Here is a 16,258-nt window from a genome sequence, read left to right as displayed (position 1 = left end):
AAAGACGGGTTTTATCACCGCGAGAACTTACGTGGAAATTCCGCGATGACGGCTTCGCGTTTTTTCGAAGGCTGCACATAATTAGCGGGAATATAATTGAAGTGTCGTGCTCATGCTATTTCATTCGCGTTGCTCGTTTACGTTGCTTACTGCGCGACTGATAGCGTGTGGGTTTCACATATACTCGCGCGACTTTAACGTAAAAAAAAAGTGTGAATTCGTGTCTTAGAGCACGCGCGCGAGCGCACTTAAAATAATCTCCGTTATTGTAGTCCTGACGTGAGTGGAAATTATGCCGGACTGGGTGGTAATTAGAGAGTGACAGGTGATTCCTTAACCCTTCGCGGAATTCCGTTCTGCGTTATGCAAGAGACGCGCGCGCAAAAAAAAAATGATGAACGTCGTTGGTTGAACTCTCAAGCCTCGTTTTGTTGATATATTGAGATAAAAATGTCAATTGCAAAAGACAATTATTTTTTGTAAAAGATAAATACTGGCAATTAACGTAAAATATTTAAGTGCTACGACAAATGTGACATAAAATGTCTATATACATGTATTCTACCTTCTGAAAATATCACAATCGGAAAAAATATATTCATGATTCTCTCTTTCTCTTTCTCTCTCTCTCTCTCCCTATTTAGATATTAACATATTCAACAGGAGCCTCTTTAGAAGTTAAATAAAAACAGTGATGCAATCAAGGCCTAGCGAATGGTAGAAGCATGAATGATGCATCGGGACAGATGCCTTCTGTCGTTCATCACAATCGCCGCATGTTGAGAGCCGCATTGCGCGAATACCTACGCTGTCGCGATTACGAGTCAGCAAACCCGAAAAATTTCGCTGAATAGTCGCCAGCCGTTCCTATCTTAGTCGAGCCTCGTTATCTGTTTCTGTCGTTGGAAAATTGCTAAAACGTGCAGTCATTAGAGGCGATCATTATAAGTAACGTAGTAGATTGAAACACGCTGTCGACTTACATTTCGAAGCATGCGACTGCAAGCTGAAAATTATTTCTCGCAAATTTGTTACTGGATTAATACGGGAAATTATTCTCCGATTACGCCATCCGTTTGTAATGTATATAAATTTAGAGTTTACATCATCCGCCTTACAATGTCGGCGTGAATGCTGCGTTTTCTTTTTTTTTTCCACATGAATCATCCCAATGTCGCGCATATGCGAGACGCGACGGTGAAAGTATTAAACAAATATATTCTTCATCCTCGAGGAAAATATTGTTGTTCGCTTAACGACCGTATCACGAATGCGAATGAATGTTAGTGAGGCGTTTGGCGTCGTTTATATCGATTCGGCTGGCGAGTCGGTCGGATATTCAGAGATGATGCCTCGTAAATATTTATTTACATGCCTTTTTCTCCCCTCCCCCCTCCATGTTTCTTCCGCGAGCGTGTTTCGCGCGCATTAAGGACGAGCACGGATTTTGATAGGAAAATTGTGATCGTATATACCGCGCGTATGACGCGACAGAATTCCGAGAACGCGCCGCGTGAGCGAGAAGCACGTTTGCGTAGGACGTTCTTTTACATTCATGAATCATTCCCCGTTGATTTCTTCTATCTTTCGCGCAGCGCGATCATGTCCGATGACTAGTTGTGACACGAGACTATTTATTCTGCGCCCGCGTGGAACGTGGAACGCGCCTCAGCTCCGTTTCTTCGCGCGCTGGCAGGTGAGAGTCACATTTTTCGGCAATCAAGTGATTGATCGACCAACGCGACCGGATTCCCGAAGCTCGTTTATTTCTTTCTCAAATTTCTTTACCTCGAAATGAATATTCTATAGCAAATTAGAAGTATCTCATAACATATATCAATGATCATCATAATGCAATTAAATATATTTCAATATTTAAATAGCATCGTAAAATATATTAAAATATATTCAGTTATATATCGTGTATATTATGAATTTTGTTTTAATCAGACAATTATTATTCATCTAGTCGACTAATATCGCGAGGTCAATTTGACAGAATTTCTGCTGCGAAACTGCTGGGAGTCCTTCATAAGTCTATACATCTACATCTTCGGAGGAGTAACATAAACTTGCAACTTGACATTTTGCAACTTTTATCGCAAAGGAAGACGACCGACGAATTGGATTTGACGATGAACGAGACGAGAGACGCGAATCCGGGCACTTCTCCGTGCACATCTCGGAGTTTCTTTAATACTTTTCGTCGTCGCATTAATATTCGCGAAATGTATACTTCCGAGCTTCGGCGCACACGCGCGAACGTTGAATTTCCGGCGGTCTTACGGATCTGACGTTTGACGGGACATTTCTCATCTTACCCGACGACGCCGGCGGCGGGTGCAGTTAATAAAAAGGAACGGCGTCGCGCCCCGGACGGGATTAACGTTACGTGACGGCCTGGGTACGCGGGTGAATAATGAGAGCGGCTCATGCAAAAGCGATTAAACTCGTTTAGCTAAGAGCCGTCTGCGCGGATAATGAAATCGCGCGGGGTCTAATTCGATGAACGTGCGTAAGCGGTGACATCATTTCGCGACCTCCGCATTCCCCCCCGCCGCGCGCCGCAGCTCGGCAGGCGCATTAATGACGATACGCTCCCGTGGCCGCGGTCACTCGGCGCTGAAACAACGCCAGCAGCGACGACCGGTCCTCTCCCGGGACCCGGGCGTCTCGTGTCTCGTCGTTTTCCTCCAGCGCGAAATGCCATCGTCGTCGCGGCCGCGCGAGAGATAACCGGAGACGATCCTCCGGTAGCCTTTTCGCGATCGCGGATCCCGTGTATTTATAGCATCGCATCGGCTACGTTTACACGTCATCGTTTTAATCGGATTTGATAATATTAATAGTTATTACTTACTGACGCGTAAAATGTTTTATAAACGCCAGTTAAATCCGGGTTTATAACGCCAGTTGTTATTGTATTATACACTCGTTGACGAAGAGATGCAGACTTGTAAATCCCGCGATTTTAAAGAAACATGTAAACGCTAAGCGAGTTGTTATGATTTGCATCGCCAACTTATGATAAAATTATGAAAAGTGTATCTGCTGTATTTCTCTGACGAGATCTCAAGACGAGGTTTCAAGATCTTTTCGAATGGGGAATAAAATAACATCTTCTTGTGCAAACGAGAACAGCGTTTTAAGAAGTTATGACTATTACGCTGTTAAATTCGTAGGGTCAAATCGGATCAAATTATACTCAATTTTTAACCTTTCCTATATGGTCGCCACTACTCCTACTCAATATGTCGTTAATTTAACTAACCGATGGAGTTAAAATAGTACTGTTTTGTGTTAAAATAATAAATTTCGGCACACAGTTGGTGGTCAAAAATAACAAAATGTTATCTAACTCAAGGTATTTGGTTTAAATTTAACATTGTACAGATGTTACCAAACCCGATTAATGATGACGTGTAAACGTAGACATTGTGTGTGAGCGAACACGCGTAACGGAGAAAGGTAGGACACGAACGTCATCAGATGATCGAATCGTACGCGTAAGAGGTCTTCGAGCCGGCCGCGTGCCTACTGTTAAATTCGTAGCGTCAAATTGTATTTAAATTGAGTCATTTTTTACCATTCCTATAGATCGCCACTGCTTGTACTCAGTCGTTAATTTAATTAAACCAATGAAATTAAAATAATACTGTTTTGTGTTAAAATAATAAATTTCAACACACATGGTAGTTAAAAATAACAAAATTCAAAGTTATTTAACTCAAGGTACTCTCTAAACCTGAATCAGTGAAAAGTCTGAAATGGCATATGACTATTCACTGATATCAGTCTAAAGTATGCCACTTCAGTGACTTTTCACTGATTTAGGTTTAGAGAGTATTTGGTTTAAAAATTTCATCCTTTAACACTTAACAGTGCACGTATTGGATAACACGCTGATTTGGTCGCGCCGAGGACACGATGAAATACATTTTTTCACGTGCAACGTGACAAATCGTATTTTTTCACCTGGCATCTGTTGGCGCGCGACCGTTATCTGTTATCATTATAATTACGGTGCAAGGCTGCCGAGTTAGTATCGATCTTGGCTTCGACGGCTGATTATTTTCTGTTTAACCCCTTCAAAACCCCTTCGGCGCGGTTCAAAGCGAAACTCGAAAGACAACTTGGTTTTATAGAAACTTGGTTTTTTTTTTACAGAGAGTAGGAGGGGGAAGGAAAACGCGTGGTGACCGCGAGGGGCGATGCATTTTGGAAGTATTTCAAGTCATGCGATCGCGCTATAAAAGTCGCCCTAGCGCGGTTTCGCGGCTCGAAATGCGCGCGGCGAAATGTAATTACGCGTGGTCCGTGTAGTGTATGTATGTGCGTGCGTGCGCCCGCGCGCGCCAAATGCCCGACGCCCGTTTTAATGAAAAGCGACGGAAACGTTAGCGAACGGGAAATTGCTTCTCCTTACGCAATTTCGTTTCGGGATCGATGCGGAGAAGCTTTTGGTCCCTCGGATCGCGCCATCCGGTCGCCCGAGGTGAAGCGAATTTCGGTCTCGACCGGAACGTATCCGGCACGAGCGTGTCGCCCTTTATCCCAGGTAGAAAACGGCAAGTCACAATAAGGGGTCATGACGATTTTTAGATCATTTACCATCATTTTGACTTCATTAGGACTTTCTGTTCTACCTGGGACGTCTCATTATTCCCGTCGCGTTAATTTTTTTCTTTTTTTCTTTTATTTTCTGCCGTTCCCTCGCAACCTTCGGTCGTTTGACGTCACAGTTAGGACATCACGACGGAAGGAGTTGCGAGAGCGCTCGAACGCCTTCGCCGGCGCGCGGCGCGGCGGCGGCGTCGCGAAAGGAATCCGGCACGTCTGTTGATTATCATACGGTTCGAAATAGCGCGCCGGGGATGAGGATTACGTGAACCGCTCGCGTACATACGAGCCGGACCATCTTGTGCATGGAGAACGCGTCGTCGCGACGCGACGCGGCGACGCGTACTCCACGCGGAAGATCGGCACGTCCGTCAATTATTATCATATACGGTACGAATAAATAGCGCGCCGGGGATGAGGATTACGTGAACCGCCCGCGAACGACTCGGACCATCTTGTGCGTGTAGAACGCGTCGCCGCGTCGCGTCGCGTCTCGACGACGACGCCCGGCGTCCAGACGTCTCCAATTGTCCCGCCGTTGATCTTTCGTCGCGGCGCGGACCCCGGAGGGCTTTTACCGAACGGATTAAATTTCCGTGTACTCCCGTCGTTTGTGTACTTGTCATCGTTTCTCCCTCGGAACGGAATTGATCTTTTATTTTACAAAGAGATCACTCTTCTTTCGCGCGGTTTCCGAGGTCTCTTATTTTTTCCGCACGAGAAACTCCGGGCGCGCTTCTATTGTTTTGAACGCCGGAAACGGCGACCGGAAGTGAAAGACTCGAAGTTGCCGCTCGAATCCGCGATTCGAGATAAAACCGCGGATTCCTAGACAAAGAGGAGAGGGAATGGAAAAAGAGAAGATAGAGCGAGAGAGAGAGAGAGAGTGAGTGAGACAAAGGAGTTACGCTCGCGATCTACTAGAGGGCAACACGAATCGATTATTACTAGATTATTACTCCGCTAATGGCTAATTTCACTTAACACTCGCCTCTCTGCGGCGCGATCGGGACCTAGCTTCACACACGTTGCTGGATGTACCGCCCGCCACCGCACGCCTACCTGCCTGCCTGCCTGCCTGCCTGCGCAACGATAAAGCCTATCCTCCCGATATACGTCACTCACGGGAAATCATGAAATTGTGACGGGGTCGGCTTTAAAAAACGGGTGGTCGCCCGGCCGGTTTGTTCGTCGATTTTCTCCGAATACGTGCGCACGAAGAGGGAACCATCAGGAGGTAAACGCGCCTCACCCTCCCTCCCTTCTCTCCTCTGTCTATCTTTCTCTCTCTCTCGCCCGCTCCCTTTCTGTCCGACCCGCGTCGTTATTTTTAGAGCACCGTGTTTGTATTCCTATCGAGCGAGCGAGCGAGCGAGTGACAGCTCCGTCCCGTTAGCGGTATTTTCCGTTCCGTCAGCGGCCGCGTTCGCGGCATTCGTTTTCACCCCCGGGTCTCACCTCCGGACTCCGCGCGCGGCGATCCGCGATCCGCGCCAACCTTCACGTCGCTGCCCGCGCCGCTGCCGCCCGCCCGCCCGCCCGCCTCGCGAGGCGAGTCGCGCACAACCCCACATTCCCCACAACCTCGTCTGCTGCCGAGGCGCGCATAACCTCAATCTCGGAGCGGCGCTCCAGCTTGACGGAGAGGGGCAGAGGGGGTTCCGCTCCACCTGACGGAGAGGACGGGGCGAGTGCACTCGGCTCTTTAACTCGGGGGAGAGGGTTAACCGACCTCGGGGATTAACGCGCGCGAGGGTGCGCGCGCGCGCAAGAGCGCGAGTGTGCCTCGTGATCTCGCTGCGAGATCTCGCCGACTCCTCTCCGTGACACGGGAGCGCGTCTGCTCGGGCGCCGGGTTAAAGGAGTTTGACATTTAGCACGAAGCGCCGCGGTAGGGTCGACGTGGTGTGCGCGCGTATGCGTATAAGTGTGTGTGTGTATGTGTATGTGTGTATGTAGGTACCAGCACGGCGGAGCGATGTTGCTCCTTTCGACGTCGCTGCACACCCCCGGAATCAATAATCGCGTTGCATAAGCGACGAGAACGTCCGTTGCGAGCCGCGTGCCCTTATCCTCGTCGCCGTCATCGTCATCGTCATCGTCGGATATTCGTTTAGTGTCCTGACACGCGGCCGCGCGGTATCGATTGCGTCCGCGTTTCGATTCCCGGAGCACCGCTGTGTGGAATCGAGGAGCTGCTGCCTGTCGTGCACGCACGGCCGTCGTGCAACGATGTGCGCTACACGCCTCGCGACGGTGATTCAACTATTTAATTCCTTTCACCGAGATGTGTCGACGTAGTCAGTAGGCTGTAATTTAAGGCCATTAGTTAGTGGGCATTGCGATAAATTTAAGTTACAAATGGAATCAAACGTGACATGTGTATGAATGTAACGTGGAACATGTGTTTACATCCATTTAACACTTATTGCACCTTGTAAACTTGACAATTGAAGAAAGTCTTTGTTGTGTTTCAGCCGTTGGCCCTCCAATCACTTGGAGGCCAGTGGAGCAGCGACGCCAGAGAATAATACGAGCTGTGGTAGCCTTGCGGAAGCGTACCAGTAGTTGGCTTCGGCCAACGAGGGCAACAGGGATATCATGGCGACGATAGACGGCCGGCCGGCCCAATATGGTATCACGCTTAAGCAACTCCGCGAGCTCATGGAGTTCCGGGGTCGCGAAGGTGTCAACAAAATCAATGGCCACGGTGGTGTGCAGGAGATTTGTAAAAAGCTGTATACTTCACCCAATGAAGGTAGGCTCATCCGCTGTATCTCGCTGCGACTGAACAATTATAGGATTGTCGGTCGGATAGTCGACGAGAGACAAGCTTTATGAACTTTTCTCTTAATCTCTGAAGATTTAGAATCGTATGACAAATGAGAATTATGATATAGAAAGACGTATGGCAAGAGGTTTGTGATTTTTGTCATCTGCGTAGGTCTTAGTGGGTCAGCAGCGGACATACAACATAGGCGAGATACATTTGGTTCCAATATGATACCTCCAAAACCACCAAAAACATTTTTACAGTTAGTATGGGAAGCATTGCAAGATGTCACGTTAATCATCTTAGAAGTAGCAGCATTGGTTTCATTAGGTCTTAGCTTTTATCAGCCTGGTGAAGATGAGGAAAGACGTAAGTATAATCTGATATCACATACCTATTTTATCTACGAGTGGTTTCCACTTAGATAGTGTAGTAAGGAAGTCCCATATATAGTTTATATTGAAATCATATATACGTATATATGGAGGGTTAAAAACCACAGCAATTTATATATTGTACAGATTGCATCTTTATGCACACGAGAAAATATTTTTAAAAATTTGACTTACACCACTGTGGCTTTTACCCCTCCATATATATAACTGCAGAGAGAAATTTTACGAACTTTAGATTTAGAAAGTCTTTGAAGAGATTTTTACAACATGTTCTTTTCATTTAGCTGCTTCAGCTGCAATGGATGAGGACGAAGCAAAATACGGTTGGATTGAAGGACTCGCTATATTGATTTCTGTAATTGTGGTGGTCATAGTGACGGCGTTTAATGACTATTCCAAGGAGAGGCAGTTTAGAGGTCTTCAAAGTCGGATAGAGGGAGAACACAAGTTCTCGGTTATACGGCAAGGAGAAGTAAAACAAATCTCCGTGTCTGACATTGTTGTGGGTGACATTTGTCAGGTATATATGCAGCAACATTAATAAAATCCTTTATACGGTCCTTAAATATATAATAATCTGTTAATAGTCGGATTAACTTTGCATGGAATTCCTATACATTAGTGTAGTAGAGGAAAGCAAAATTTATATTAAATTAACTGTGATAATACAGGTAAAATATGGAGATCTCTTGCCTGCAGACGGTATTCTTATACAAAGCAACGATCTCAAAGTGGATGAATCCAGTCTGACCGGAGAGTCAGATCATGTAAAGAAAGGGGAATCGTTCGATCCTATGGTACTTTCAGGTGAGAGAGAGCCTTGATTGAATTATCCTCGTGTTGTTAGATTATTTCTTGTGTTAAAAAAAAGTTTCAAAGTGTTTGAAAGATCTTTACGGGAAATGTTTCAAAATGAGTGTAGACGAATCGCAGTGGACGCATGGTTTTGACGTGAAAAACTATCTTGTGTATATATTGTATTGTTGAAAAGGTACGCACGTGATGGAGGGTTCCGGAAAAATGTTAGTTGCTGCAGTAGGTGTTAACTCCCAGGCAGGTATTATCTTTACCTTACTGGGTGCTGCTGTTGATCAACAGGAGCAAGAAATCAAGAAAATGAAGAAAGGTATGTGCAATCGTTACTCCCGATCGATTCATGACTTTGAATGACTACACATTCATACAGATGTTACTAAATTCTTGGAGTAATGTAATTTCTTATATTTATATAGTACGTGTTTCTTGAAATTCTCTTAGGTTTTGTTAGATAAATTTCGAAATCGAATATCCCATATTCTTTTCACTCTGATAATTTAGTACACCTGTCTCTCTACTAGCAACTTCTGAATCATTCAGTAAACTCTATTGAAAATTTTATTGAAAAGTCAATAAATGAATGTGCTACGACGTGTTCATAGTACAAGTAGCTCGAGTAGCGAATAGAATTTACGCCGACTTGCCTCTAATAGAAGTTGTTGGTACTCCACTATATTCTCGCATGATATTTACGAAATGTTTCAAAATGAGTGTAGACGAATCGCAGTGGACGCATGGTTTTGACGTGAATTGGTGTGATAATTTTTTATTACGGATTTACAAATAGCCATTTATTTTATTCCTTGGTTTTTTACCTTCGACATTGCATTTGCCAACACAGATGGATTTTCGTATTTTTATTAACTCATTAACTAATTGGCTATAGAGAACCTGCGTTTTGATCTGTTAACGTTTCGAGAGCAAACACTTTCTACTTTTAGAAAGTAAACCAAATATTCTTATAAAACTGCAATAATGCAGCAGTATTATTTTATGACAATTCCTCCATTAACAAAAAATTCTTTTCCCCATTCAGTTATATACATTAATGTATTAGGCACTGTAGGCAAACAGAGTAATATTTGCAGATTACTTCGATTTATCTTCATTAAAGTGTCATGTACATAGTTTTACCATTATGAAGAAGCCTCTTATCGTTAGAATTTTTTCCAGAGACCATTACTTGATTATGTCTCTTACTTTCATAAGTCATTTGTGTTTTTGTCCCTTTCTACATAGCTAAAATGTTTCTGCTGTATAATGTTTCTGCTATATAATGTTTTCTTATCTTTGTCTGATATGTGTATATGAAGTCTTACATTCAATAATTGCAAAATTAATTAAACTGTTATTACTCTATAATCTTCTTAAGTCATTTTTATAGAAACTGTCTTAGAAGTCACGTACTTTTCAAATCAAGGACCAAAATTTTACGTATTTTAATAATATTATATTAAAGTTCCAAGATTTGATTTCTATTAAAAAAGAAGAGGAATTGTTTAATTCAGAGATTAAACTTGTCGAAAGCTTTTAATCTTCGATAGCTTGCTTTTTAATCTAATTTTCCCCAGTATTTGTAATTTAAGAAAAGTACGCTATTTTTGGGACATTTTATACATGGAAATAAAATATTAAAAGCATAATTCCTTTCTTTGATGACCCATGCTCCTCTGTATGTTTTTCGTTATTGCACAACCTGGAAGGTGAATCTGTATTTTCCTTACATGTACGTGCGTGCGTACGTGCTTGCGTGCGTGCGTGCGTGCGTGCATGTGTGTATTACCCAGGAATGCAATCTTATGCACTCTTACAGTTATATTAGTGAGAATTTGTCCATTTATCATAGAAGCAACAGCCTGGTTCTATATGTTTGACCTTCTGGGCTGTACCTACCTCATTTGTTAGTGTTAAGTACCCTCTTGTGAAATTTAACGAGAAAAGAAAGAAAAGAATTATAATTACGAAATACGTAAATTCTTTTAATGACGCGACTTATTACCATTGGCATATATATTCTCAGATAGATTGCTAATCAATTTCGTTTTGCATGTATTTTTTTATCTAGAGGCTAAAAAGCAGCGGAAGAAGAAGTCATTACCAGGTGAATAATTCTGAATAATATATATACATCTATATATTCTTATTATTTATACCTCGATATAATTATGTGTACATAAATACACATATACGTTTATTATTAATGCCAAGAAATTGATCGAATCCTCAAAGCAGCATTCAGTCTTTTTTATCTTTATCTCTCACGTCATCTTCTTCATTTCTCTGTGTTTCTCGGATACATTTTCTTTTTCCTGTGTTACTTCGATTAGTTATATCTACAACCTTACACTAATGTCGCGTATAAAGGAATATTTTATCACATTAGCAACATTCGATTAAAGTCAGTTTCCCCTGTCTTCATTGAGCACGGTTTAAGAGTGTACTCGGACCTGGTATACATGGCGCGCAATTGCTTGCTCGAGATAATAATATTAAATTGAAATTATGAAAATCATGGTGGGGCAGATCGCTATGCATTTTATTTAAAGGATGTGACCTCAATATATCGCTCGCTACTAAACGCTATATCCAGGACCGAGTGTAAGAGAAAAAATGAAATTATATTGTCCACGCTTCCGTGTTCCCTACTGATCTTTGCGTGTTCTATTGGCAGTGGTTTATATGCATTTGACACGTTAGCGGCTACCTCGTTCTTGCATTAGCTTCTCGTTTTCTGCATTTTAGTAATGATATAAACACCCGTGGTTTTAAATCTGTGTTTTTAACATGTAACTGCTGTGTCTACCATTTAATCTTGATCATCTCTCATTAAACTTCTGTCCATTAACTCGAGTAGCATCCACTATTTTATTAGAATGCTTTTAACAACTTGGATATACTCTTTCTAAGTTTAACGATCAAGGCTCAGTCGACGTTGCGATCGATTAGACGTGATCAGAATCTTAACTGAGGTGCGAGTAGAGATTGATCGCTCGAGTCGATTGAGCCTCGATTGGCATATAACGATGGAACACGATCTAATCTTGGCGTTGTAAATCAAGGAGAGGAGTCGGTAGAGATTACCGGGAACAGTCACGTGACGGGAGGCGGTGGAGGCGGTGGAGGCGGCGGCGGCGGCGGCGGCGGTGGTGGTGGCGGTGGCGGCGTCAAGCACGAGGGCGGCGAGAACCATCACACGGCCGCACCCGTGAGCGCCGAGGGGAGCGGGAAGAAAGAGAAGAGTGTTCTGCAAGCCAAGCTAACTAAACTCGCCATACAGATCGGTTACGCCGGCTCGACCATCGCGGTGCTCACTGTCGTCATTCTAATCATACAGTTCTGCGTGAAGACCTTCGTCATGGAGGGCAAGCCGTGGCGAAACATATACGTCGGTGATCTGGTGCGGCATCTGATCATCGGTGTCACGGTGCTCGTAGTCGCTGTACCCGAGGGTCTTCCTCTAGCCGTCACCTTGTCGCTCGCTTATTCTGTCAAGGTGAGAGACTGTGCAGATCCTGTCTTGACTTTTCGGAGACGTCCGTTCTTTCTTCCTCTTTGAGACCGTCCGTTTCTCTGTGTAGAAAATGATGAAGGACAACAATCTGGTGCGTCACTTGGACGCCTGCGAGACGATGGGTAACGCCACCGCCATTTGCTCGGACAAGACCGGCACCTTGACCACGAACCGCATGACCGTGGTACAGTCGTACATATGTGAGAAGATGTGCAAGACGACGCCGAATTTCTCGGACATACCGAGCCACGTCGGCGAGTTGATCATACAAGCCATCTCCATCGATTCGGCGTACACGTCGCGGGTAATGGATCCGCCGGAACCTACTGAATTGCCGATGCAGGTTGGCAACAAAACCGAATGTGCCTTACTTGGATTTGTATTAGCCCTGGGCAAGAAATATCAAACTGTGCGGGACGACTATCCTGAGGAAACCTTTACGCGGGTGTATACGTTTAATAGCGTAAGAAAGAGCATGTCCACTGTTGTCCCCAGAAAGGGTGGTGGATTCAGGCTCTTCACCAAGGGCGCTTCCGAGATCATCATGAAGAAGTACGTATAATTTTATCTTAATCTTCACACATCACTTTGCGGTTCAGTATATCCTGCAATTCTCAATTTTTTATATGTGCGAAAACTTTACCGCGTTTTCCAAAGGAAAGAAATCCTTCGGGCCATAGTACTGATATGAGATTTACATTAGTTCCCTTTTTCTTTGAGATCAAAGAAGAATTAAGAAATCTGATTGTGATCTTGTTGCAGATGTGCCTTTATATATGGTCGCGAGGGTCATCTGGAGACGTTTACCAGAGATATGCAAGATCGTCTAGTGAAGAATGTGATCGAACCCATGGCATGCAACGGGCTGCGTACCATCTCCATCGCTTATCGTGATTTTGTTCCTGGCAAGGCGGAGATTAATCAAGTTCACATCGACAACGAGCCCAATTGGGACGACGAGGATAATCTAGTGAACAACCTCACCTGCCTGTGCATCGTCGGTATCGAGGATCCGGTACGTGCCGAGGTACCGGAGGCGATCAGAAAATGCCAAAAGGCCGGTATCACTGTGCGCATGGTTACGGGTGACAATATAAACACCGCGCGGTCCATCGCGCTCAAATGTGGTATCCTAAAGCCGAACGAAGACTTCCTCATTCTGGAGGGCAAGGAGTTCAACCGCAGGATCAGAGATAGCAACGGCGAGGTGCAGCAACATTTACTGGACAAAGTGTGGCCGAAACTGCGAGTATTGGCCAGATCGTCGCCCACCGACAAATATACCTTGGTGAAGGGCATCATTGACAGCAAGGCAACCGAGAGTCGCGAGGTCGTGGCGGTAACCGGTGACGGCACGAACGACGGTCCGGCCTTAAAGAAGGCCGACGTCGGTTTTGCCATGGGTATCGCCGGCACGGACGTCGCCAAAGAGGCGTCCGACATCATCCTGACAGATGATAATTTCTCGTCGATCGTGAAAGCGGTTATGTGGGGCAGAAACGTTTACGACAGCATCGCCAAGTTTCTGCAGTTTCAACTAACCGTCAACGTGGTCGCCGTGATTGTCGCCTTCATCGGTGCTTGTGCCGTGCAGGACTCGCCGCTCAAGGCGGTGCAGATGTTGTGGGTAAACCTAATCATGGACACGTTAGCGTCCCTCGCCTTGGCCACCGAATTGCCTACGCCCGATCTACTCCTCCGTAGACCATACGGTCGCACAAAACCACTCATTTCCAGGACAATGATGAAAAATATTCTCGGTCAGGCCTTTTATCAGTTGGGCGTAATTTTCTCGCTTCTTTTCGCCGGTGAGTACCGTTCCTTTCCCCCCTTTTCCTTCCCGCGACTTCTCCACCTCATCAATCCATCTCGTCGAACGTTTATCGTTCAATATTGTTATCGAGCGGAACCTAACGGTCTAAAGCTTTCGCGAACGGCTATCACAGGTGACCTGATGCTCGACATCGACACGGGCCGCGGAGTGGCGGCGACAGGCGGCGGACCCACACAACACTTCACCGTCATTTTCAACACGTTCGTCATGATGACTCTCTTCAACGAATTCAACGCCAGGAAAATTCATGGTCAACGCAATGTCTTCCAGGGAATATTCACCAACCCCATCTTCTATTCGATTTGGGTCGGCACGTGTGTCTCGCAAGTAAGTTACCAAATATTCTTGTTCCGTGCAATTGCGACATAAAGACAACATTGATAGAATTCCGTCGCTAAACCCTGCGTATTTATACCGAATTCGCATAAAACTAAATTTATATTAATTGATGAATTGCAAGATAACCATGGCTAACTAGTTTTTCAACAATTATTTGAATGGGTCGCCTGTTTATTTTGTTTAGGTGATCATCATACAATACGGTAAAATGGCATTCAGCACCAGAGCGCTCACGTTAGACCAGTGGTTGTGGTGCCTGTTCTTCGGAATCGGTACGCTAATATGGGGCCAAATAGTTACGACTATTCCTACACGCCGAATTCCCAAAATTCTTTCGTAAGTTAAAATTACGTACTCACACACACACACACACACACACACACACACACACACACACACACACACACACATACGTGTAAAACACATAAAAACACGGTTTTTAGTTTGATCTTTGAGCACGAGATTTGTTGCAAAGAGAGAAATGAACGAGAAGAAACCACTTGCTCATAACACTGGGTGCTTTCCTTTTTGTAGAAAAACGATTTATTTACGAATGAGATTTTCAGACTGATAATCGTGCAATTTGTCAGTTTCAATAATAAAAATTCTGACAATTAATCCCGCGCGCGAATATACACATACATATTACAATTATGAAAATAGATCGTTGATTAATTCAGATGTAACTGAACTTTTTGCATCATGATGTTTTTGCTACATAAAAATCATATACAGAAGATTAAAAAATAAAATGCTTTTTGATGAATGTCTTTTAGTAATCACTTTTGTGTTATTGAGATTATATCATTAACATGTCAGCATTGTGCTCAAATCGTAATGATTAAAGTAACTAGACAGTTGCTAATACGGTATCTAATCTACTTATACATGAATTAGTATTCTAATTATAAGTTTTCGTCTCATTAGCGGTAGATGCCTTTGCATGCCGAATCTTGAACTCACTCGTGTTGATCAGTATATACACATATATCTATACCACAGGATTAGTAACAGTTTATGTCGATTCCCGAATAATGTTATTTCCCATTTGCAAGCTCGCGTGATTATTTCACTTTGATCCGCAAGTAACAGGAGTCTTTGATGAACCTGTAAAGTGATCGCAAAGTAACTAATTTAAATATAAATTTCATTAATGTCAACATTAATGAAATTTATATTTATATGTACAAAGTGCATTAACAAATTGGCCTTGTACAATTACAAAATTATACATAAATTAATGAATTGGCAGCCTAATTAGACAATTATATAGATATCTCTCTGTAATAAACAAAAAATAATCATGATTAGGATTCTCACAATCCTCAATTATGTTTATTATGTTATATAGCCGTAAATAGTGCTTGACGAAGATTTGAATAAAAGCGTAAGAAGCGTAATTTTAGAAATTCCATTTCGAAAATTATTCAGTGCTACGATCGTCAGCAATCATGTGTCGTTTCTTCGATCGTAAATCATGAACAATCGCGATCAAATGTAAATGATCGCGCACGCTGAAACGAACCCGATCCCGGGTATCCCCTCGCTCCTCCAACCTGTACGTAATTTGGCCTTAATCGTTGCATGATTACAGCCGTCTTCGAAATCTACGTACTTGTTTGTGTAAGCGGTGTCGAGCGACTGGCGACAGCGAGTGTACGCTGTCGCGAACACTAATCGGAGTTCGACGCATAGCGCACGATCTTGAATATTCAACGAGACGGACTGTAAAAGAAAAAAAGAACAACGAAAGCTTGTTTAGCTTAATAACGCGATTATTCGATAATTAATTTACACCGGCATGACAAGCAATCTGAAACGATCGCGCGATCGATAATGCTTATTAACACACGCTCTTTCACTCGATTCTGGAACGTGAATTTCTTAGCGTTCTTTCTTTTCTCCTTTCTCTCCCATCCTCCTCTTCTGTCCTCACACCGTTGCCTTTGTCTTTTTCCTTATTCTTATTC

General features: G+C 43.7%; 2 protein-coding genes across 25 annotated transcripts in view; one reads left to right on the top strand and one right to left on the bottom strand.

The window, feature by feature from the left end:
• Positions 1-5,633, bottom strand: part of LOC139813316 (uncharacterized) — a 31,558-nt gene extending 25,925 nt beyond the window's left edge. The window contains exon 1 of the mRNA XM_071778763.1: positions 5,612-5,633. The gene's annotated coding sequence lies outside the window, so the exon portion shown is untranslated. The remainder of the gene's footprint in view (positions 1-5,611) is intronic.
• The window catches only part of Pmca (plasma membrane calcium-transporting ATPase 2), an 87,564-nt gene that overhangs the window by 28,120 nt on the left and 43,186 nt on the right, over positions 1-16,258 (top strand). For 20 of the 24 annotated variants that reach the window (XR_011732129.1, XR_011732133.1, XR_011732130.1 and 17 more), the window contains 11 exons: positions 7,098-7,378; positions 7,565-7,762; positions 8,073-8,308; positions 8,460-8,595; positions 8,780-8,914; positions 10,670-10,705; positions 11,664-12,097; positions 12,183-12,667; positions 12,878-13,923; positions 14,062-14,276; positions 14,473-14,624. Coding sequence is in view for 18 of the 24 variants with exons in the window: in XM_071778714.1 (XP_071634815.1) it covers positions 7,222-7,378; positions 7,565-7,762; positions 8,073-8,308; positions 8,460-8,595; positions 8,780-8,914; positions 10,670-10,705; positions 11,664-12,097; positions 12,183-12,667; positions 12,878-13,923; positions 14,062-14,276; positions 14,473-14,624 (3,230 nt within the window). In the remaining 6 variants the exon portion in view is untranslated. Of the gene's footprint in view, positions 1-5,720; positions 5,858-6,566; positions 6,877-7,097; positions 7,379-7,564; positions 7,763-8,072; positions 8,309-8,459; positions 8,596-8,779; positions 8,915-10,669; positions 10,706-11,663; positions 12,098-12,182; positions 12,668-12,877; positions 13,924-14,061; positions 14,277-14,472; positions 14,625-16,258 lie in introns of those variants that run through there. The other 4 variants (XM_071778707.1, XM_071778710.1, XM_071778706.1 and 1 more) reach the window with 3 other exon arrangements.

This window comes from Temnothorax longispinosus, chromosome 5 (genome assembly GCF_030848805.1).
Source record: "Temnothorax longispinosus isolate EJ_2023e chromosome 5, Tlon_JGU_v1, whole genome shotgun sequence".
NCBI classification, from domain to species: domain Eukaryota; kingdom Metazoa; phylum Arthropoda; class Insecta; order Hymenoptera; family Formicidae; genus Temnothorax; species Temnothorax longispinosus.
This window is presented reverse-complemented; position numbering and strand designations above follow the sequence as displayed.